Here is a 16,765-nt window from a genome sequence, read left to right as displayed (position 1 = left end):
AATAATTATCTTTATTTGTATGTTTTCTGAGAGGAGTACCTTTTCTCCGCTCGTAAGCGCCTGCATAAAGGCGCCTCCAACAGCGCAATCCCGATAAATATAAACATATACAGAGAATTACAGTATTTAAATATTCACGCAAACATAATCTTTTATGTCTTAAGTGAACATTTGAGGAACTGTTGGGGGAAAACATCTGATGTGTAACATTATATTAGATCCGTGCATTACAGCAGGTCTTAATATATAGGCTGTCTGTCGCATTAATGTTAATCTAACAATAAAATAAAAGATGGAATCACTTGCTGCTCTTGATTGAGCTGCTTTTGTAGTTTTAATCATCAATTTATTTGTAACGAACACACTAAAGGGATTTTTACATTTGATTATTTTTCTTTCTTACTTGAATGAAAAAAGTAATGCATTATTTGTTTTTCTTATTTGTTCTTTTTTTGCATCTGTTCTTATTTATAATTAACAAAGATAAACTAAAAATAGCTATATTGTGATTATTAAGATAGTAATTATTAAGAAAAGAACTGGAGGAAAATATGCAACGTTGCTCAGTGATTTTGCTTTGGAAGCTTCAGAAAACTTTAACTTGATTTTTCTCAAAATTGACTGCTGACTCTATCGACTTCAAACGGGTGTAGCGCAGTCATTGTTCGTCCGATTCCAACAAATCATAATGGATTTTTTAATGGAGAATGTTAACTCATTTTTGAAAATTTGCTCATTGTGACTCATTTTGCCAGCACAGTTCACATTTAGCCTTTTTTGACAGCAGCTGGAATAGTTAAACTTGTCATTTCGATGGCGGATTGTAATCCAGAAAGGATTATGTGTTAATGAAATGCATGTAAGTGACTAAAATTAGATGTCCGTGTATCATCCAATCATTCAATTATTCCATTCAATCTGGCAAATTAAAAAAAACCCCGGAAAAACATGAAAATGGCTGTAACTATGCACCTTTTAGTCCGATTGACTTGAAATTTGGTATGCAGAGTCTTTATCCAAGGTGCCACCCATATCTATAAGGGCATTGTGTGTCTTGAAAAATATGGCCGCCACCGGCCAATTAATTTTGAGCACCTATTAGAAAAGGTTAACGGAGGCTGACCGGAACGAATTTTGAGGAGCCCATTTGAATCATGGCCTTAAGAGGTCTGTGAGAAATTTGAAATTGTTTTATGCCTTGCATATCACAAAATGTTTCACACATACACACAATATTAATATCATATGTTAGATCTCTTCATTCTGAACAACTTTGCCTCTAGAATCACTGCTGTCAATCAAATGTTTTGTGAAATATTTTCCATAATGTAAAAAACCTACTTATGTCCTAGACAGTTCATTCAATTTTCACCAAAATTGATACAGACCATCTTTGGATGGCCCTAACAAAACGTTATCAAAAGCTTTTTGATAGACCCAACCGTTATTGAATAACACACAAATCTAATGAATTTGATGAGGCTTTATCTTCCACTCAACTTATCGTTTTCAGACCAGACTTCGACCAAACTTTGTTATGACAAATGTTCTGAGGTTACCTGCACAATTTCAGCACAGTGCCACCTAGTGGTCAGGAGATATGAAAAATGCAATTCTTTGGCATATTGGCACCAAACTATGTGTGTTATTGTCACCCCTAGTTAACTACACCACATCAATTTGGGAGCAGTGCCACCTATTGGCCAAAAGTCATACATTTTGGTTGCACTTTATTTTACAGCACGTGTTCTTACATGTACTTACAGTGTACTTACAGTGTACCTACCTAAGAAAGTTCTGGTAATATAAGGTAACTACATGGGGTGAGGTTAGGTTTAGGGTTAGTACCTAGTTATTGTAATTACTATAATAAATACATAGTATGTACATGAGGAACAGGACTGTAAAATAAAGTGTTACCATTATATTACTAGCAATTTTATGAATTTTCAGCCATTTTGAATAAAATCAACTTAAAATGTCTATAATTACTCAGAGGTCTTAAAGTGCTTGAATTGCTGCTTACAGCTATATTTTTTATTTGTTTGTTTTTGTTGTTGTTTTGTCCAAAGAGGTGGGCTTGCAAAAAAAAAAAGCACACATGGAATTAGCTGGTTTTGCAGCAAAAGACAATACATTTTTTTAAATACCAGTAAACTGACTAAAGTGACATTTTTGACAATAAGGCATTTCAATAATAATAACCTTTGCATTGCCATTAGAGTGAAATTACTGAACATAAACATAGGAAACTGTCTCAAGTCTCAAAATACTTTTAAAAGAAAAACAAAATCAGACTTTCATCAGGGAGGTTTTTGCATCTGCAGTCTTCATATGCAACTTTATCAAAACAACATGTATAAAAAGTCTGTATGTGTATATACTGTGTGTTTTTGTAATAAATCTTTTAAATATGTCTATCTTTTGAGTTGATAGCCCCACGGGCATTGCTCTGACATGTAGTGTGCTTGCGACCCGAGTTTGAGTCCTGACTCGAGGACCTTTCCTGATCCCATCCCCCTCTCTCCTCAACTTCTACAACTAGAAATTCTATCTTTTACTTATTTATTTATATAATATCATCCTGTAGCCATATAGATCTATTGATATACTTCAACGCGCATAGGTCAGGATCCAAATCACTGCATGGTTCCATGTTTTTTGTGCAATGGTCATCTTCTTTTCTGTTTTAGTTTGTAATACTTGCACTGAAAATGAGGTCTGTCAAGAGAGAGATGGTGTCTATGGCTGTGGTTGCTTGCAAGGACAAAGACCAAATCCTGAAATCTTTGGTAAGTATTGTGCATTCATACATTAAAAAATATTTTTTTAATTAACTCACATCACAGTTTCACGTACCCCACAGGGCAACACTTTATAGTAACAGTACATAAATAATCATATAATAATACCTTAATTAATACTTCAACATGAACTCATGATAAGTGATATCTAGGGGTGTGATGAGATCTTGTGCCACGAGATCCCGCGATATTAAAATGTGATGAGATTTCTCGTTGAAGTGAAAAGCTGTTACGCGATATCACCATGATGGAGTGTGAGGGTGAAATTAGCATAAAATATTAACATTACATTGCCTCCACTGTTGTTTTGCTTTTTTTATGGAAATAAAAACCATTTAATTTAGTTGCATAACAGTTGCTTCAATTCTAAACTCTGCTCTGCTCATCCAGCACAAGCTGCAGAGTTGCACACAGTGCAGCAGGAATCAGAGTTCACTGAGCACGTGACGAGAGTAATGCCGGGTTCACACTGCACAATTTTAGCCCCAATTTTCACTTGCCGACAATTTTGTGGAAATTGGCGACAAATGCTGAAATTGGAGGAAAATTGGTGCTTGTTAACAAAAGTGACAATCGCGTAGTGCTGGGGTTCTCAACTCTGGCCCTCAAGGTCTATTTTCCTGTAGAGTTTAGCTCTAACCCTTATCAAACACACCTGAATAAGCTAATCAAGGTTTTCAGGATTATTAGAAAGTTACAGGCAGAAGAGTTTGATCAAGGTTGGTGCTAAGCTCTGCAGGAAAGTGAACCTCGAGAGCCAGAGTTGAGAACCCCTGGCATAGTGTGTGTTATCAAAGATTATTTAGCATGCTAAATATCTGGATCTGTCGGCAACTCGCAGTCATGCAGTGTGAAATGTGTTTTGACTGGAAATTACACCGGCGACAACCTACAGCCAATGAGAGAGCAGACATAGGGCAAGGGAAAGTTCAGTGGGAGGAGTCATAATAGACCTGCAACTTCCTATTGAAAAGTTGTGTAATGTGTGATCCCCCGTCGCCAATCTGTCGTGTAGTGTGCACACAACAGCAACTAGATGTACCCCAGACAGTCGTGTAGTGTGAGAACAGCTGACAACTTTGAAAATCTTGCAGTGTGAACCTGGCACAAGGCGAGATGACTGTCAAGACCATGGCTGAGGATTCGTTGCGCAAGAGCCTAAAGCCACCTTTCCACTATCTTTCATAAACGACAAGCGATTGAACGGAAGTCATTAATTTCCAATGGAGAGTAGTGTGGGAGCTGCATGGAACTCCGATCATATGCGTGCGTATGTGGAAGTTTCGGATGCGTTAAAATATTTGAACTTCTGTGGCTAGACCGTCCTGTAAACACCATTTCAGTAAAATAGTGGTTTAAAATAATTATGGCAGAAACAATTATTTTATCATTATTAGATTTGATTAGCACCATAATGACCTACTGTGTCATTTGTTTTGTGTGGTGTCATGTCTGGTTTTGGATTTTGTTTCATGTTCTTGTTTTTTATTTTTAAGTCTTTTATTTTGTAGATTTGCCGCAGTCATTGGTTTCTGTCAAGTTATGTGATTCCCTGTTCCCTCATGTGTGTTGTTTCTATTGGTTGTCTAGTTCATTTGTCATGTTTTCATTGGTTGGTTTTTGTCATGTGACTCCTATTGTTTGATATAAGTAGTCATGTGGTTGTGTGCAAAAACGAAGCTTCGGACATCACTGTGAGATGTCTGTTTTTTTTTATGCAAGCTTCGAAGCCTCGGTGCCGAACGTCACATCACTAGTTCGGAGCGCGTATCAAAATGCCAAAGTCACGTGATTTCAGTAAACGAGGCTTCGTTACGTCATAACTGTTTTGAAACGTTTCGAAATTTCAATGGTTTGAGGTTGGGGGGCGATCTCTGTGAACCTGTGAAATATGCGAGTTCACTGAGATTGCCTCCCAGCGGTGAACCATTGAACCAGCGTCTATGGTTTTTACCTGATCTCGAATCAGTTTTATCAATTTGTGGACGTTCTTAACAAGACATTTGCTATGTGAACACACACACACACACACACACAAAACACGCCATGGACATGACAGCATTGGAAATGAATGGGAAGCGAATTTCTTCTAGCAAAAATATTTGGTAATGCTCCCAAACAAAATCTTACTGAATGCTAATTTTTTGAGTTATAAACCTCAAAATTGTATTCTATTCTCAAAAAGTTGTTAACAGGTAATAAACGGATCGTAAATATAATTTAAAGGCATAAACATACAAAATAATAAATAAAAACATTGTCAAACTAAAATATAATATATTCATTTCATTAGAAGAAAGAAGAAGGTTAAACATGCTCCATGAGAGTAGATAAGTACTCTGACTTTTAATTTTAAAAAGAAAGAATGATTTAAAATGGTCATAATTTAAATTTTTGAGACATAAATAACTGGACATAAATTACTGCATGATTTGGCCATTAATTACATAGATTCATCTAACCAAACATGGAAAAACAGACAATTAGCAATAATTAACAAAAACAATAATTGGCACTAATACTGTGATCTCAACCTCTTTCCCTTCATAGACATCCTTCTGTGACTTGTACACAGATAAACACCATCCGTTTAAATTGGCCACAGGGATGAAACTGCAGTCATACATAGCCTCTTGAGGAAATCTGAAGACTGTAAAAATATGAGGGAAAATTAGGAATGAACTGCTGGTGATAACCCAACACAGATAATTGTATTGCAGTCACCCACTTTCACAATAAAATTTTATTTCGCAATTATATTGTGAAAGTGACCAACACATACTGTCTGATCTTGCATAAATCAAGGCAATAACACCAAAAATAATTTGACATAACTTAGAAATTCTTTATCTGCTCAGATGCTGTGGAGTCTTGTGCCAGCAGCACTGGCTCCATGTCTCTATCCCGCTGCCAGCTCTTTGAATCTGGTTTTCGTTCTGAGAACCTGCACCTAAATGACCCAGGCTGCAGAGGAACCCTTGAGAATGGCAGACTTGTGTTTCATTTTGACAATGAAGACTACATATGTGGTACCACTCTGATGGTAATGACCTTTCCAGTTCTGTTTCATCACTAGAGCTACTAACGAGATACCTGTCCATACATATGTGTAATGATTAATAAGTTGTAGCTGGGGTCCTTTAAAATAGCAAACCATGATTCGGTTCCAGACCCCGACTTGGTTCTATCCGAGCCGTGAAACATAATGGCTACAGAAGTGCATCAAAACAACAGAGCAGTACACGAAGTAATCACAAGTGCTCAGCATTTTTTCCCCCGGCAATATACTATGGAAGCCCATTTCAGCCACTGAATAGAAGATAAAAAAGGTAATTGCGACTTTTTATCTCACAATTCTGACATTTTTTGTTATAAACTCGCAATTCTGAGAAATAAAGTCAGAATTGTGAGATACAACCTCGCATTTGTGAGAAAAAGTCAGAATGGCGAGTTATTATCTGAATATTATAATACTATTTGAATATTATGTACATTGTTGTTTGTTTTTAAGTAGATACTTATGTTAAGTAATATAAAAATGCATGGTCCAAAATCTTTTCTCAGAGTGAAGTGGCCCTCTGCCATACATAGATATTTAAATGTAAAAATAACAATAGCCTGATCTTATCTTTTAATATTCGTATCCGATTGCGCTCAACTAAAGAAATATGTTCTATTTTTTTGTAGATAAGTCCTCAGACACTACTGCTTTGGCTCTTGGGGCCCAATATCCTCATCTTTGATGACTACTTTTAATGTATAGGATTTTTTTTTATTTTACAAAGTAATACTGCTGCTCGGATGGAAATGTATAACTATTCCAAAAAATGTATTGCTCCGGACCTGCGCCGGGAAGGAAATATCGAGACCGGACCTCTTGGAAGTTTAATTGAATACCCCTGTCCTATAGCTTGAGATTGACATTTGTTCATCTCCTCATAGAGCAACGGGACTCACTTCATCTACCAAAACGCCATTCAGTGCACTCCGAGAAACACTGACCAGAGCGTCATTACGAGAGAGAGATGGATGAACATTACATTTTCGTGTGTGTACCCTCTGATCCAGAACCTGTCTATGAGCAATGTTATCCAAGCTGAAGGCGGAAGGTAAGGCTAATCAGTATCTTCTAGTTTATTGGCAAGGCAGTGTATATTCCAATATCACCTTTCTGTATGGGGCACGAGCTATCACCATAACCATTTACTTAAGTCTTTGTTTGATATTTTTGCCCACAGTGAGATAAGCGAGGAGCCTCCTGCTGGCCAGGGCACATACCAGATACGCATGATTCCCTACCATGATGCACAGATTACTAGCCCATATGATGGGGAGGTGGAAATACAAGTGAACCAGCAGATGTATGTGGCGGTTGAGGTGGAAGGAGTGGATCGAAATCAAATCGCAACAGTTCTGGACAACTGCTGGGCCACACCTGTTAATGATATTGACTATCATCTTCGCAGGGATCTAATTATTGGAGAGTGAGTGACTTGATGTTTAAATGGTTAAATGATTACATTTGTTGTAATCTCAGAAATTGATCATCTAATAGGGAAATTATGACAAAGTGCATCATAAACAAGACATTTCAAACTCGCCATGCTCTAGTTTTCTAAAACTCTTCTCCCCTCCTAGATGCCCGAACCCTGTAGATGGCACAGTGGAAGTTCTTCAGAATGGTATTGATACAGCGAGCCTCTTCTCCTTCAGGATTTTAACCTTCTCAGGAATCTCTGACCACATCTTCCTGCACTGTCAGGTTCATCTTTGCCTTGTGCAGAGTGGCAGATGTGCAACGGTATGTTTGGACAGTAAATTATAACTGCATTGCTTTGATCTCAAAGTAAATTATTAATCTTTTATGACAAGCCTCTCTAAAAGAAAACACATTAAACAGCCTTTACGGTTTGTTTGTTTTTTTGTCTGTCATCTTCAGTCATGCGACCATGCATACAGACGTAGAAGGCGCAGATCTCTGGACTTCCACCACTCGGCAGCGATCACCGTGGGTCTCATGAGGGGTCTCAGTAACCCTGCTGAATGAAAGATCCTGCATTTATCATCAAAAACTTCAAAAATGAAATTTAAATATGATTTGAAAGCACTTCCTTATCTTGAAACGACTACATTTAAAACAGAGAGATATTTTAAATAAACACACCACTTATAAAAACTAACTGCTAGGTGAAAAAGATGGAAAAACAATTTAATTTAACCCAGGCATTACAAATTAATTTTTCTGTGCATTATTTCAAATAAATGAATGCACAGAAAAATAGATATCTCCGTAACTCTCTGTGTGCATTGTTTTATTGCTGTAGAAGAAGTGTTATTGAAACAGTATATACAAAACTAAATTCTTTGTTGGGTGGATATAACTAAAATGTACTATATATGGAATTAAATGAGAGAATTACTGTCTTTCTGCTTGTTCAAGGAGTTATCTTGGAACACAATACACCAGACTAACCTTGAATAAAAGCCTGCTTAGCAATAAAGATTTAAATTTTTCTTGAATTATAGTTTCATGAGTTTAAAGTGAATTATATATTTATTGAGTGCTACTTGCAGTGTAAGTAGTATTGCAGAATAGAATGAACATGTCACTCAGAGGTAATGCATAAACCCCCCCTTGTAATAATACACAAATTCATCCCTTGCTGTTTTTTATTTGACTAGTGTGTTCGCATAGAGGTATTTTTATGGGGCAATGCGTATGCATAAATCTTTACAATTCAAAGAGACAAGGTCATCTATTTCTAATCTAAATGTGACCTGGGGCCTGTTGTTCTAAAGTAATCTGATCGGATTTTGGCCATCGGATTGGATCAAATCTTGAAAATGGGTTGTTTAAAGGGGTCATATGATGCTGCTAAAAAGAACATTATTTTGTGTATTTGGTGTAATGAAATGTGTTTATGCGGTTTAAATATGTGGGGGTGTGTTAGAACGAGCCGTTTTAGGTAGGTGTGGCTGACTCTTAACTTTTATAAAGAATATCTCTTTGGATTTGAGACTTTAGTGTTTGCAACTTTACAGATCTTCTTTATGCACCAAGAGCTTGTAACACTCCAAAGAGAAAGGAACAATTGAAATCGCATCATATGACCCCTTTAAAAGAAAAAAAGTAAAGGATTCTGAATTCGGTTTAGATCACAAAATCCAATCCTGGTTTTGATCTGGATTAAATCCTCAGTTTGTGTTGTTCAATACGTTTTAGTAAGATTGGGATACTTTTGATCCCAGCAGAAGGGTTGATTTCAGGAACAAAAATGTAATAAAACTTTAAAACTGGTCCAAAAAATACATTTGTAACATGCAATATATCCCCAAATTTCCAAACAGCTGTCAATATCAAACAAAAATATTACATTTAATTTAAAGTTGTTGTTTTTTAAATCACTGATTGTAAACTACATTGGCACAATCATCAGAGATGGACCAGTCAGAAGTAGTTGTGTAAATGCAATGCAAAACTAGAATGCAAAACATTGGGGTTTTTTCCACCTAATTTTTTTTCCATCAATATGTCCCTTTAGGGTCTCCGTAGAGCACTAGTAATCCAGATTTGGAAATCTGAAAAAGTGTGTATCTGGATCAGGGTGAGTAAGATGGGTTTCCTGATTCTGGATAGCAAAACATGGGATTTCCAAATCCAGATCATTCTGGATCAACTGGCCACTGATGTTTCCATGACAGTTCATCACTCGCACATCCTACGCGCACTTGCTCATACGCGTACTATATCCAACATTCAGAGAAACCCCAATGAGCTCAAAGCAGCAAAAAAATCATCAGTGCAAGAAAACCTTCACTCCTTTTTCATGATCGAGTCAACCAGTGTAAGTTGCCTTGGCATGTGACATCCAAATTGTGTTGCACAATGATGAATAATTTGCTGCACAGTTCTTTTTAAACTCTGCCTATTTCTCTTGAGGAATAACTATCAAGCTTTGATAGCAATTAAAATATTTGTTTCAGCATGTTTTTGGAACCAAAGAACCTCTCTCTCTCTCCCTCTCTCTCTCTCTCTCTCTCTCTCTCTCTCTCTCTCTCGAGAGAGAGAGAGAGAGAGAGAGAGAGAGAGAGAGGGGAGGAACACGTTCTATGGCCTCCTTCCTCAAGAGAGTGTCTACTTCTTGTTCCATAACCAGAGCCTGCTCAGGGCCCACCAGTGTGAAAACCCCTCTTGAATAGAGGCAGACGAAAACCGAACTGTATTCTGTACCCTCTTTCTACAGTGTGCAGGACCCATTGAGACACGTTTGGCAGAAGTTTCCACGCTGCCAGATGGCCTACTAAGGGAATCAGTCTCTTTAGACTGACCTCTGGTGTTCTTTGAACGGTTAGTTCGGAAGACCTGCAGGGAGTGACCGAACTAGCTGTTCTGATAATCCTTTTAGAGGACGTGAGCTTACCAGAGCCGCTACATTTCTGGGCGGACACTGAGAGCTGTGCTCGCTGGAGACCGCTGTGCCCTGAAGCACCGGCAGGGTTAACAGATCGATCTCTCGAGGGCACTGAGGAGAGACGGGCACCGTGTGGTGAGGTGTACACCGCTCTTCCCCAGAGAGGCCTGCCCTCAGAAGTCCTGGGCCATAGGCGTCAGGACCTTTTGGCCGAAGACTTCCTAGCGAGAATGATGGTCCGCAGATCCACCTTCTGCTTAGAAGCCTTTGGCCAGGAGCGCGGGGGAGTACGAGAAGCGGCGCTCCATTTCTGGATCTCCCTGTACGAGGAGCTGGTACACGGCTGGGGCTGCTCCCACCCAGCAGCCCCATGAGCATGAGAGCGACGAGGAAGGAACCGCTGGAATGCCACTGCCTGTTGCTTGGCCTCCTGGAACCTGTGGACAACAGTACATACTGCGTTGCCGAATAGGCCAGAAGGCGCCAGCGGGACATTCTGCAGAAAGGCCCTGTCCTTCTCTTTGATGTTAGACAGGGTCAACCACAGATGCCGCTCCATTGCTGCCATAGACCGCCCAATAGCTCTGGCGTCTCCTTGGTGGTATGGAGGGACAGATCTGCGGCCCAATGTAGTTCTTGGATATTGTCGATTTTCACTTCCTTGCCCTCATCAAGCTGTTTTAGCAGGTCGGCTTGGTAAGCTTGCAACACTGCCATGGTGTGCAAGCACGCACCAGATTGACCTGCTGCCGTATCCCGTATATGCCGTATTGACCTGCTGCTTACCCACCAAAGCCGAGGAGGTCCGAAGTGGCTTGGTGGGTAGTGCTGGGGCCTTAAAGACGATGCGGTACCAGGAGACATAACGGTGCAACTCTGTGTCTGTGTGCCCATGTGTTGTTAGGAACAGCTTCATCAGCAGGTGCCAGCTCTGTCAGGAGGTATCTGCACGCATCTTCCAGCTCAACATTCTTGTCCACTTCCTGATGAGCATTTTCATCATACAGTGACAACTTTGACAAGCCGACTGCCTGAAAAGACACAAACTTTGAGAAGTCAATGCAAGGATCCTCCAACCTCTGCGACCCCAGCACCTTAGGGTCCAGCAAATTGGGGACTCTTCGCTGTGAAAAACAAAACAAAATGGGGATTCACATCATGGAAGTGGTGGCTTGCAAGCTGGCTGTACGTACCGTGGTGGAAGGACTGGGAACGTGTGCAGACGAAGCCTCACAACTGTGTTTCTTCTTGGCGGACATAGTACTTGGCAGAGTTTAGACGGGAGAAGGCATAGATGCAGGCTCTGCAAAGGAGGTAATTCATTAAATATCGCCGGCTAAAAAGTAACTAGTAACTAGTACTCTGAGTAGTTTTTGAGAGTACTTTGTACTTTTACTTAAGTACTGTTTTGACACCAGTACTTTTACTTGTAATTGAGTATTATTTCAGCAATGTAACAGTACTTGTACTTAAGTACAAATTTTCAGTTCTCTTTCCACCACTGATCATATAATAATTGCTGTTAATAGTGTTCATCGTCTGTTTGATTACGTCTTTAATTGATTTTTCCGTACATTTCTGCCATATGTACATTAACTGACTGTCACCACTGATAAGCTACCACTAAATATTGTAGAAACTTAATTTGCTGTAAAGTTGCTTTGCAACGATTTGTATCATGAAAAGCGCTATTCAAATAAACTTGAATTGAACTGAATCCATTCCAAACCACATCTCAGCCACGATTCTGGAACATCGTTTTTAGGAGGGAAGACAAAGGAACACGGAATCCACACCAATCCCACAAATCTGTGTTTGTATTATTTTTGTGTTACTGTGTAATGGGATCAAAATTGTACTTGTAATAAAGAATTTCTTTCAGTCTGTTAACCGCAAGTTTTGTTGTTGTTATTTTTCATTTCAATGTCTTTATAGCATTTATATATGATGTGAGTACTCCACAAGCACACAAATGACAATGAAAAGTTTTTATTTTTATTGTTATTATTATTAATATTTTACTTATTTAAACATTCATATAAAAACAACGGTTTGTTGACAATAAATTTAATTTTGAAGCACAATATGTTTGATGTTTGGGGATTTCGTGTGTGTGGGGGAACGCCCCCTTAGAAAAACAGTACATACATGGCTGCTGTAGAGAATTCCAGCCATTTAGTGTTCAGAGCTCGCCTGAGGAAGGATCACAGAGTCCGAAACGTCGCGATAGGCTTGAACACACAACGTTAGGCCTCTGCCTGCAGCGTCTTATGAAGTGTGACATCATATACCTCTGTAAATAAATACAATTTAAATTCACATCTCACATACTTTAATGCCCTTTGAATGGAACATACAGTGTACACTCGTTTCGAACTGGAATCATGGCGGAATATCCGGTGATGTCCACTTCACAGGGCACTTATGGTCGAATAGAGCAAACGTCGTACATGATAAGAGAGACATGCAAAAGAACTGGGCGCGAGAACTGAGTTTGGAAACCGCTGCACTAGACAATCAATACTGAGCAGTGTGTGTATGGAAGCGTGTGACCTAAATAGTGTCCTGACAGGAAACGTGTGTCAGTGATGGTTCCTATGTGAGAGGCATGATGGGTAATGTAGTCCGGGATGAAGCGCAACAGTTAGTGTCCTTGTGGAGGAAATTATGACATCTGGTGGTGAGCGGACGGAAGAGCAGGGAGCAGATTCGTGACAACAACATATGTGAAAATTTGGCAGCTGTGCACGTCGATTCAGAGTCGGCGCCATCTGAAGTCCTCGCAGGAGTCCTCCTCATCTCTTCACAGGTGTCGGGTCGTCTGAAACTTATTTCACACTTTGATTCAAAACGTGACAACAGAACTTTCCCCCCATTTGTTTATTGAACTTTATTTACTCCTGGATTTCTTTTCTTTACAAAATGTATTTTACTTATTTGCTCATTTTCCTTTTTTTTCCCTCTCTGGGAAAAGTTTTCAACACGACACTCTGAAAACGAGACGTCTCGGGACAGCTTCTGCAGCATCTTTTGCAGGTCCTCATAGGTCATGTTGAACGTCCTCGCGTAGCCCATCAGCTCGGGCTCATGCTGCACCACTTCGGATATCTTTGGGGAGTTAAAAAACAAAAGAGATGTGGTTAGGGTCTCCGAAACCTGAATGCGTCAAAAATGGCAATACATTCACGGCGGAGAGTAATGGATCTTGTATTCAGCTCCTGCCAAAACAGATGCTTCAGGAGCGATATGTACTCTTCATCACACTTGGGGGGTGGGGTGGCGGCGGGACCATTTGTTTCAGTGAGATTTCAGTAAGTTTGCTAGGTGCGCCCACTGCGCTTGAAAATGGACGGTGAGCAAGCTACACTTCAAGACTGCAGCTTGGGTGGGGAGACAGCTAGAGCAGCGAAAATGTACATTTCTATTTAATTTATGCTTCTCACATTATTACAGTCTTTATGAAATGAATATTATGTTATCACAAATTGTTAAATAAATTACCTTTTGTTGGATAAATGCTTTGAAATGGGAATTTTTAAACGTCAATTGTGGGCGATGACCACTTGACTGAGACGGACAGAAGACGCTGTTTGCCCGTCATCCTGCGCGCAGTGATGATGTTTATATTCATAAAGGATCAATTAAGTTAGCGTTAACTTACATGAATTCAATGTTTTATGCCAAACTTAAATTTTCATGAAGTTAACTTAACATTAACTTAAAGTTAAACACAATGATAGGATATTTATTGTTATTTAATAAGATTTCATACACCAAGTTAACTTATATAATTACAAAACTTTGTGAATATAAACAATTTTATAAACAATCATTTGAAGTTAAGGTTAACTTGATTAACATATAATATCATATTTCAAAGGAAAGTCAGTAAAGCAAAAGAAAGATGTCAGGAAAGAAAACAACAGTACTCAAAGGAGAAGTTAAAAGAGGCAGTTGAGGAAGTAAAGGCAGGAGCAAGTTTAAGGGCAACCGTGAAAAAATTTGGCATTCCCCACACCACTCTACAGGACTATAGTTTTACATACGTTTTATTTTCTTAGGTGGCGAGACCACTCAATCCAGCACTCAACCTACTGACACATCAACCATCACTCGAACACCTTGCCCCACCTGTAACATTAATAGAGTGGCTCCCAAAAATGACCTGGTGGCAGCAGGTGTAATCCCAGAGAGTCTGGCTAACGTCCTCACGAGTCCAGCCCTGGAGAGGAAGGAGAAGGTGAGAAGTCCAGCTCGTGTCATCACCAGCGACGAGTACTTCGACCTGCTGGTAGAAAAAGAAACTGAGGAGAAAGAGAAGGAAGAAAAGAAGAGAAAGGCAAGGAAGAGATTGCAAAGAAGAAGGAGGAAAAAAGACAAGCCCAGGAGGCCAAAAGGCAAAAGATAATTGTCTGTTTTGCTTACATACATCTACACATTTAATTTTTTAAGATTAAAACAAAAGATGTGCACTGTGCAATGGGTATTCTCCCAGGGAATGATCACGCAAACGTGCTTGTCTGGCTTTCAACAACGGAGGAGTGGTTGCTGGTGTGAAGGGCGAAAAGTGTATGGAACATGGTTAGTCTATGTTACTCATGTGCGGATGCGCTTTACTCACTTTATCTAACGTTAATTGCGTAAACCTTGTGACGTCACGGCGCCAAACCAGAATAAATAAGGGAAACAGCAAAACAATTTGTCATTCCCCACACCACTCTGCAGGACTATAAAAAAATAAATATGTCCACAACCCTCATCCTAATTCGGCCCTGACACCTGGAGAGGAAGAGGCTCTCCTTTCCTTTATATTCTGGATGGCAGACCATGGCTTTCCAGTGTTGGGATCATCAAGGAGAGTGGCAGAACCGAGACCACTACTGTAAATCTGGAGAAGGGCCAAGTGATGTCTAGTGGTCCAGGTTCAAGGCCGTCCATCCAGAATTGGCCTCAAGGACGGCAGATTCCCTGGACAGAGCCAGAGTCCATTGTGCTACACCAGAGGCCATTGAAGCGTTCTTCAAACTGTATGAGGCCCTTTACGTGAAGCACGAGCCACATCTCATCTATAATTGCGATGAGACCGGCTTTGGAGACAAGCCTCGGTCCAGGGAGAAGGTCCTGTGCCAGACTGGGAGGAAACACGTCTTATCAGCATCAGCAGATGACCAGGGAGCACATCACGGTGCACTGCTGTGTGAATGCAGCCGGGGGCAGCATACCACCCTTCATCATTTACCCCGGCTGCCTCCCAAGTAATGCCTACAGGCTGGATGGGCCCCCCAACGCCCTCTATGGCATCCAGGAGAAGGGTTACATAGACTCAGAGCTCCTCCTGAAATGGCTCCGTCATTTTATTAGATATGCTCCTGAGTAGAGACCACTAATTTTAATCATGGACCAACACAAGACACAAGTCTCAAAAGACGTAATCAAGGCTGGGATCTGCAAGTCTGGCATATTTCCTCTGTCCAGGGCTGCTGTGGACACAACCCAGGTAATTTTAATAGTAATACAATGATAATTAATCCTCTAAGCTACTTGCATTTCTTTTCAAGTGTGTTAATGAGTTTTACATACGTTTTATTTTCTTAGGTGGCGAGACCACTCAATCCAGCACTCAACCTACTGACACATCAACCATCACTCGAACACCTTGCCCCACCTGTAACATTAATAGAGTGGCTCCCAAAAATGACCTGGTGGCAGCAGGTGTAATCCCAGAGAGTCTGGCTAACGTCCTCACGAGTCCAGCCCTGGAGAGGAAGGAGAAGGTGAGAAGTCCAGCTCGTGTCATCATGAGGACGTCCACTTACGTCCGCATTTGGTCCTCTTTTTGACGTTCGGAGGACATTCGTCGGAGCCAGTTTGCGAACGTCCCTGTTTCGTCCCTCATCTGCCATTTCCATTACAACACTTGAAAAATCCAGTCGCCCATGCGTGGGCTTTTATCATCAGACCTGACACCTTGCAACTCAGACAAAGAGAGTTGACAAAATTAAACTAAAATATAAACCTATATTGAATTTTAAAGGGTATTAGTCCTTAAAACAAAATCCCTTGATAATAGAATGCAAAATGCAAAAAAAAAAAAGGTTTTGTTTTGCAGATTGATATTATTATTTTTACTATAGTATAATAGATTTTAATTAGGCATGGGCTGATTACCGGTTTCAAGGTATACCGCGATTTGAAAATTTCACGGTTTCAAAACCGCTAATATTTTCCGTTATACTGTTCCTGCGGTATGTGCTGTTTTTTATGTCTCCTCAAAGACTGAAAGTGTTGAGTGCAGTGTAGAGAGTAACACGACCCTCCTCCTCCTGTTGGTGCGAGCGAGCGGTCAGTCACGTGTGAGTAGGATGGCTGAACTAAGGAGCTTTCCCAGGAACTTACGCGATCGGCAACCGGACGTTTTTTGTCTTATTGCAAGCAACTCGTCTCTGTTCTGGACTTGCACAAACTGCGTTGCAATGCAATCGTTTTCCAAAATGTCATTTATGTGAAAATATGAAGTCTGTAAACGCCCGTTAACACAGGCCAGAGACG

General features: G+C 40.0%; 1 protein-coding gene across 1 annotated transcript in view; it reads left to right on the top strand.

The window, feature by feature from the left end:
• The window catches only part of LOC107739807 (alpha-tectorin-like), a 12,291-nt gene extending 4,269 nt beyond the window's left edge, over nt 1-8,022 (top strand). The window contains exons 3-8 of the mRNA XM_016552014.1: nt 2,694-2,792; nt 5,663-5,847; nt 6,747-6,913; nt 7,043-7,288; nt 7,443-7,605; nt 7,744-8,022. Of these exons, the coding sequence (XP_016407500.1) occupies nt 2,694-2,792; nt 5,663-5,847; nt 6,747-6,913; nt 7,043-7,288; nt 7,443-7,605; nt 7,744-7,851 (968 nt within the window). The 3' untranslated portion in view covers nt 7,852-8,022. The remainder of the gene's footprint in view (nt 1-2,693; nt 2,793-5,662; nt 5,848-6,746; nt 6,914-7,042; nt 7,289-7,442; nt 7,606-7,743) is intronic.
• The last annotated feature ends 8,743 nt before the right edge of the window (nt 8,023-16,765 follow it).

This window comes from Sinocyclocheilus rhinocerous, unplaced genomic scaffold (assembly GCF_001515625.1).
Source record: "Sinocyclocheilus rhinocerous isolate Xijiao unplaced genomic scaffold, SAMN03320098_v1.1 scaffold2899, whole genome shotgun sequence".
NCBI lineage: Eukaryota > Metazoa > Chordata > Actinopteri > Cypriniformes > Cyprinidae > Sinocyclocheilus > Sinocyclocheilus rhinocerous.
Note: the sequence above shows the minus strand (reverse complement) of the source record. Positions and strands in the feature narration are given on the sequence as shown.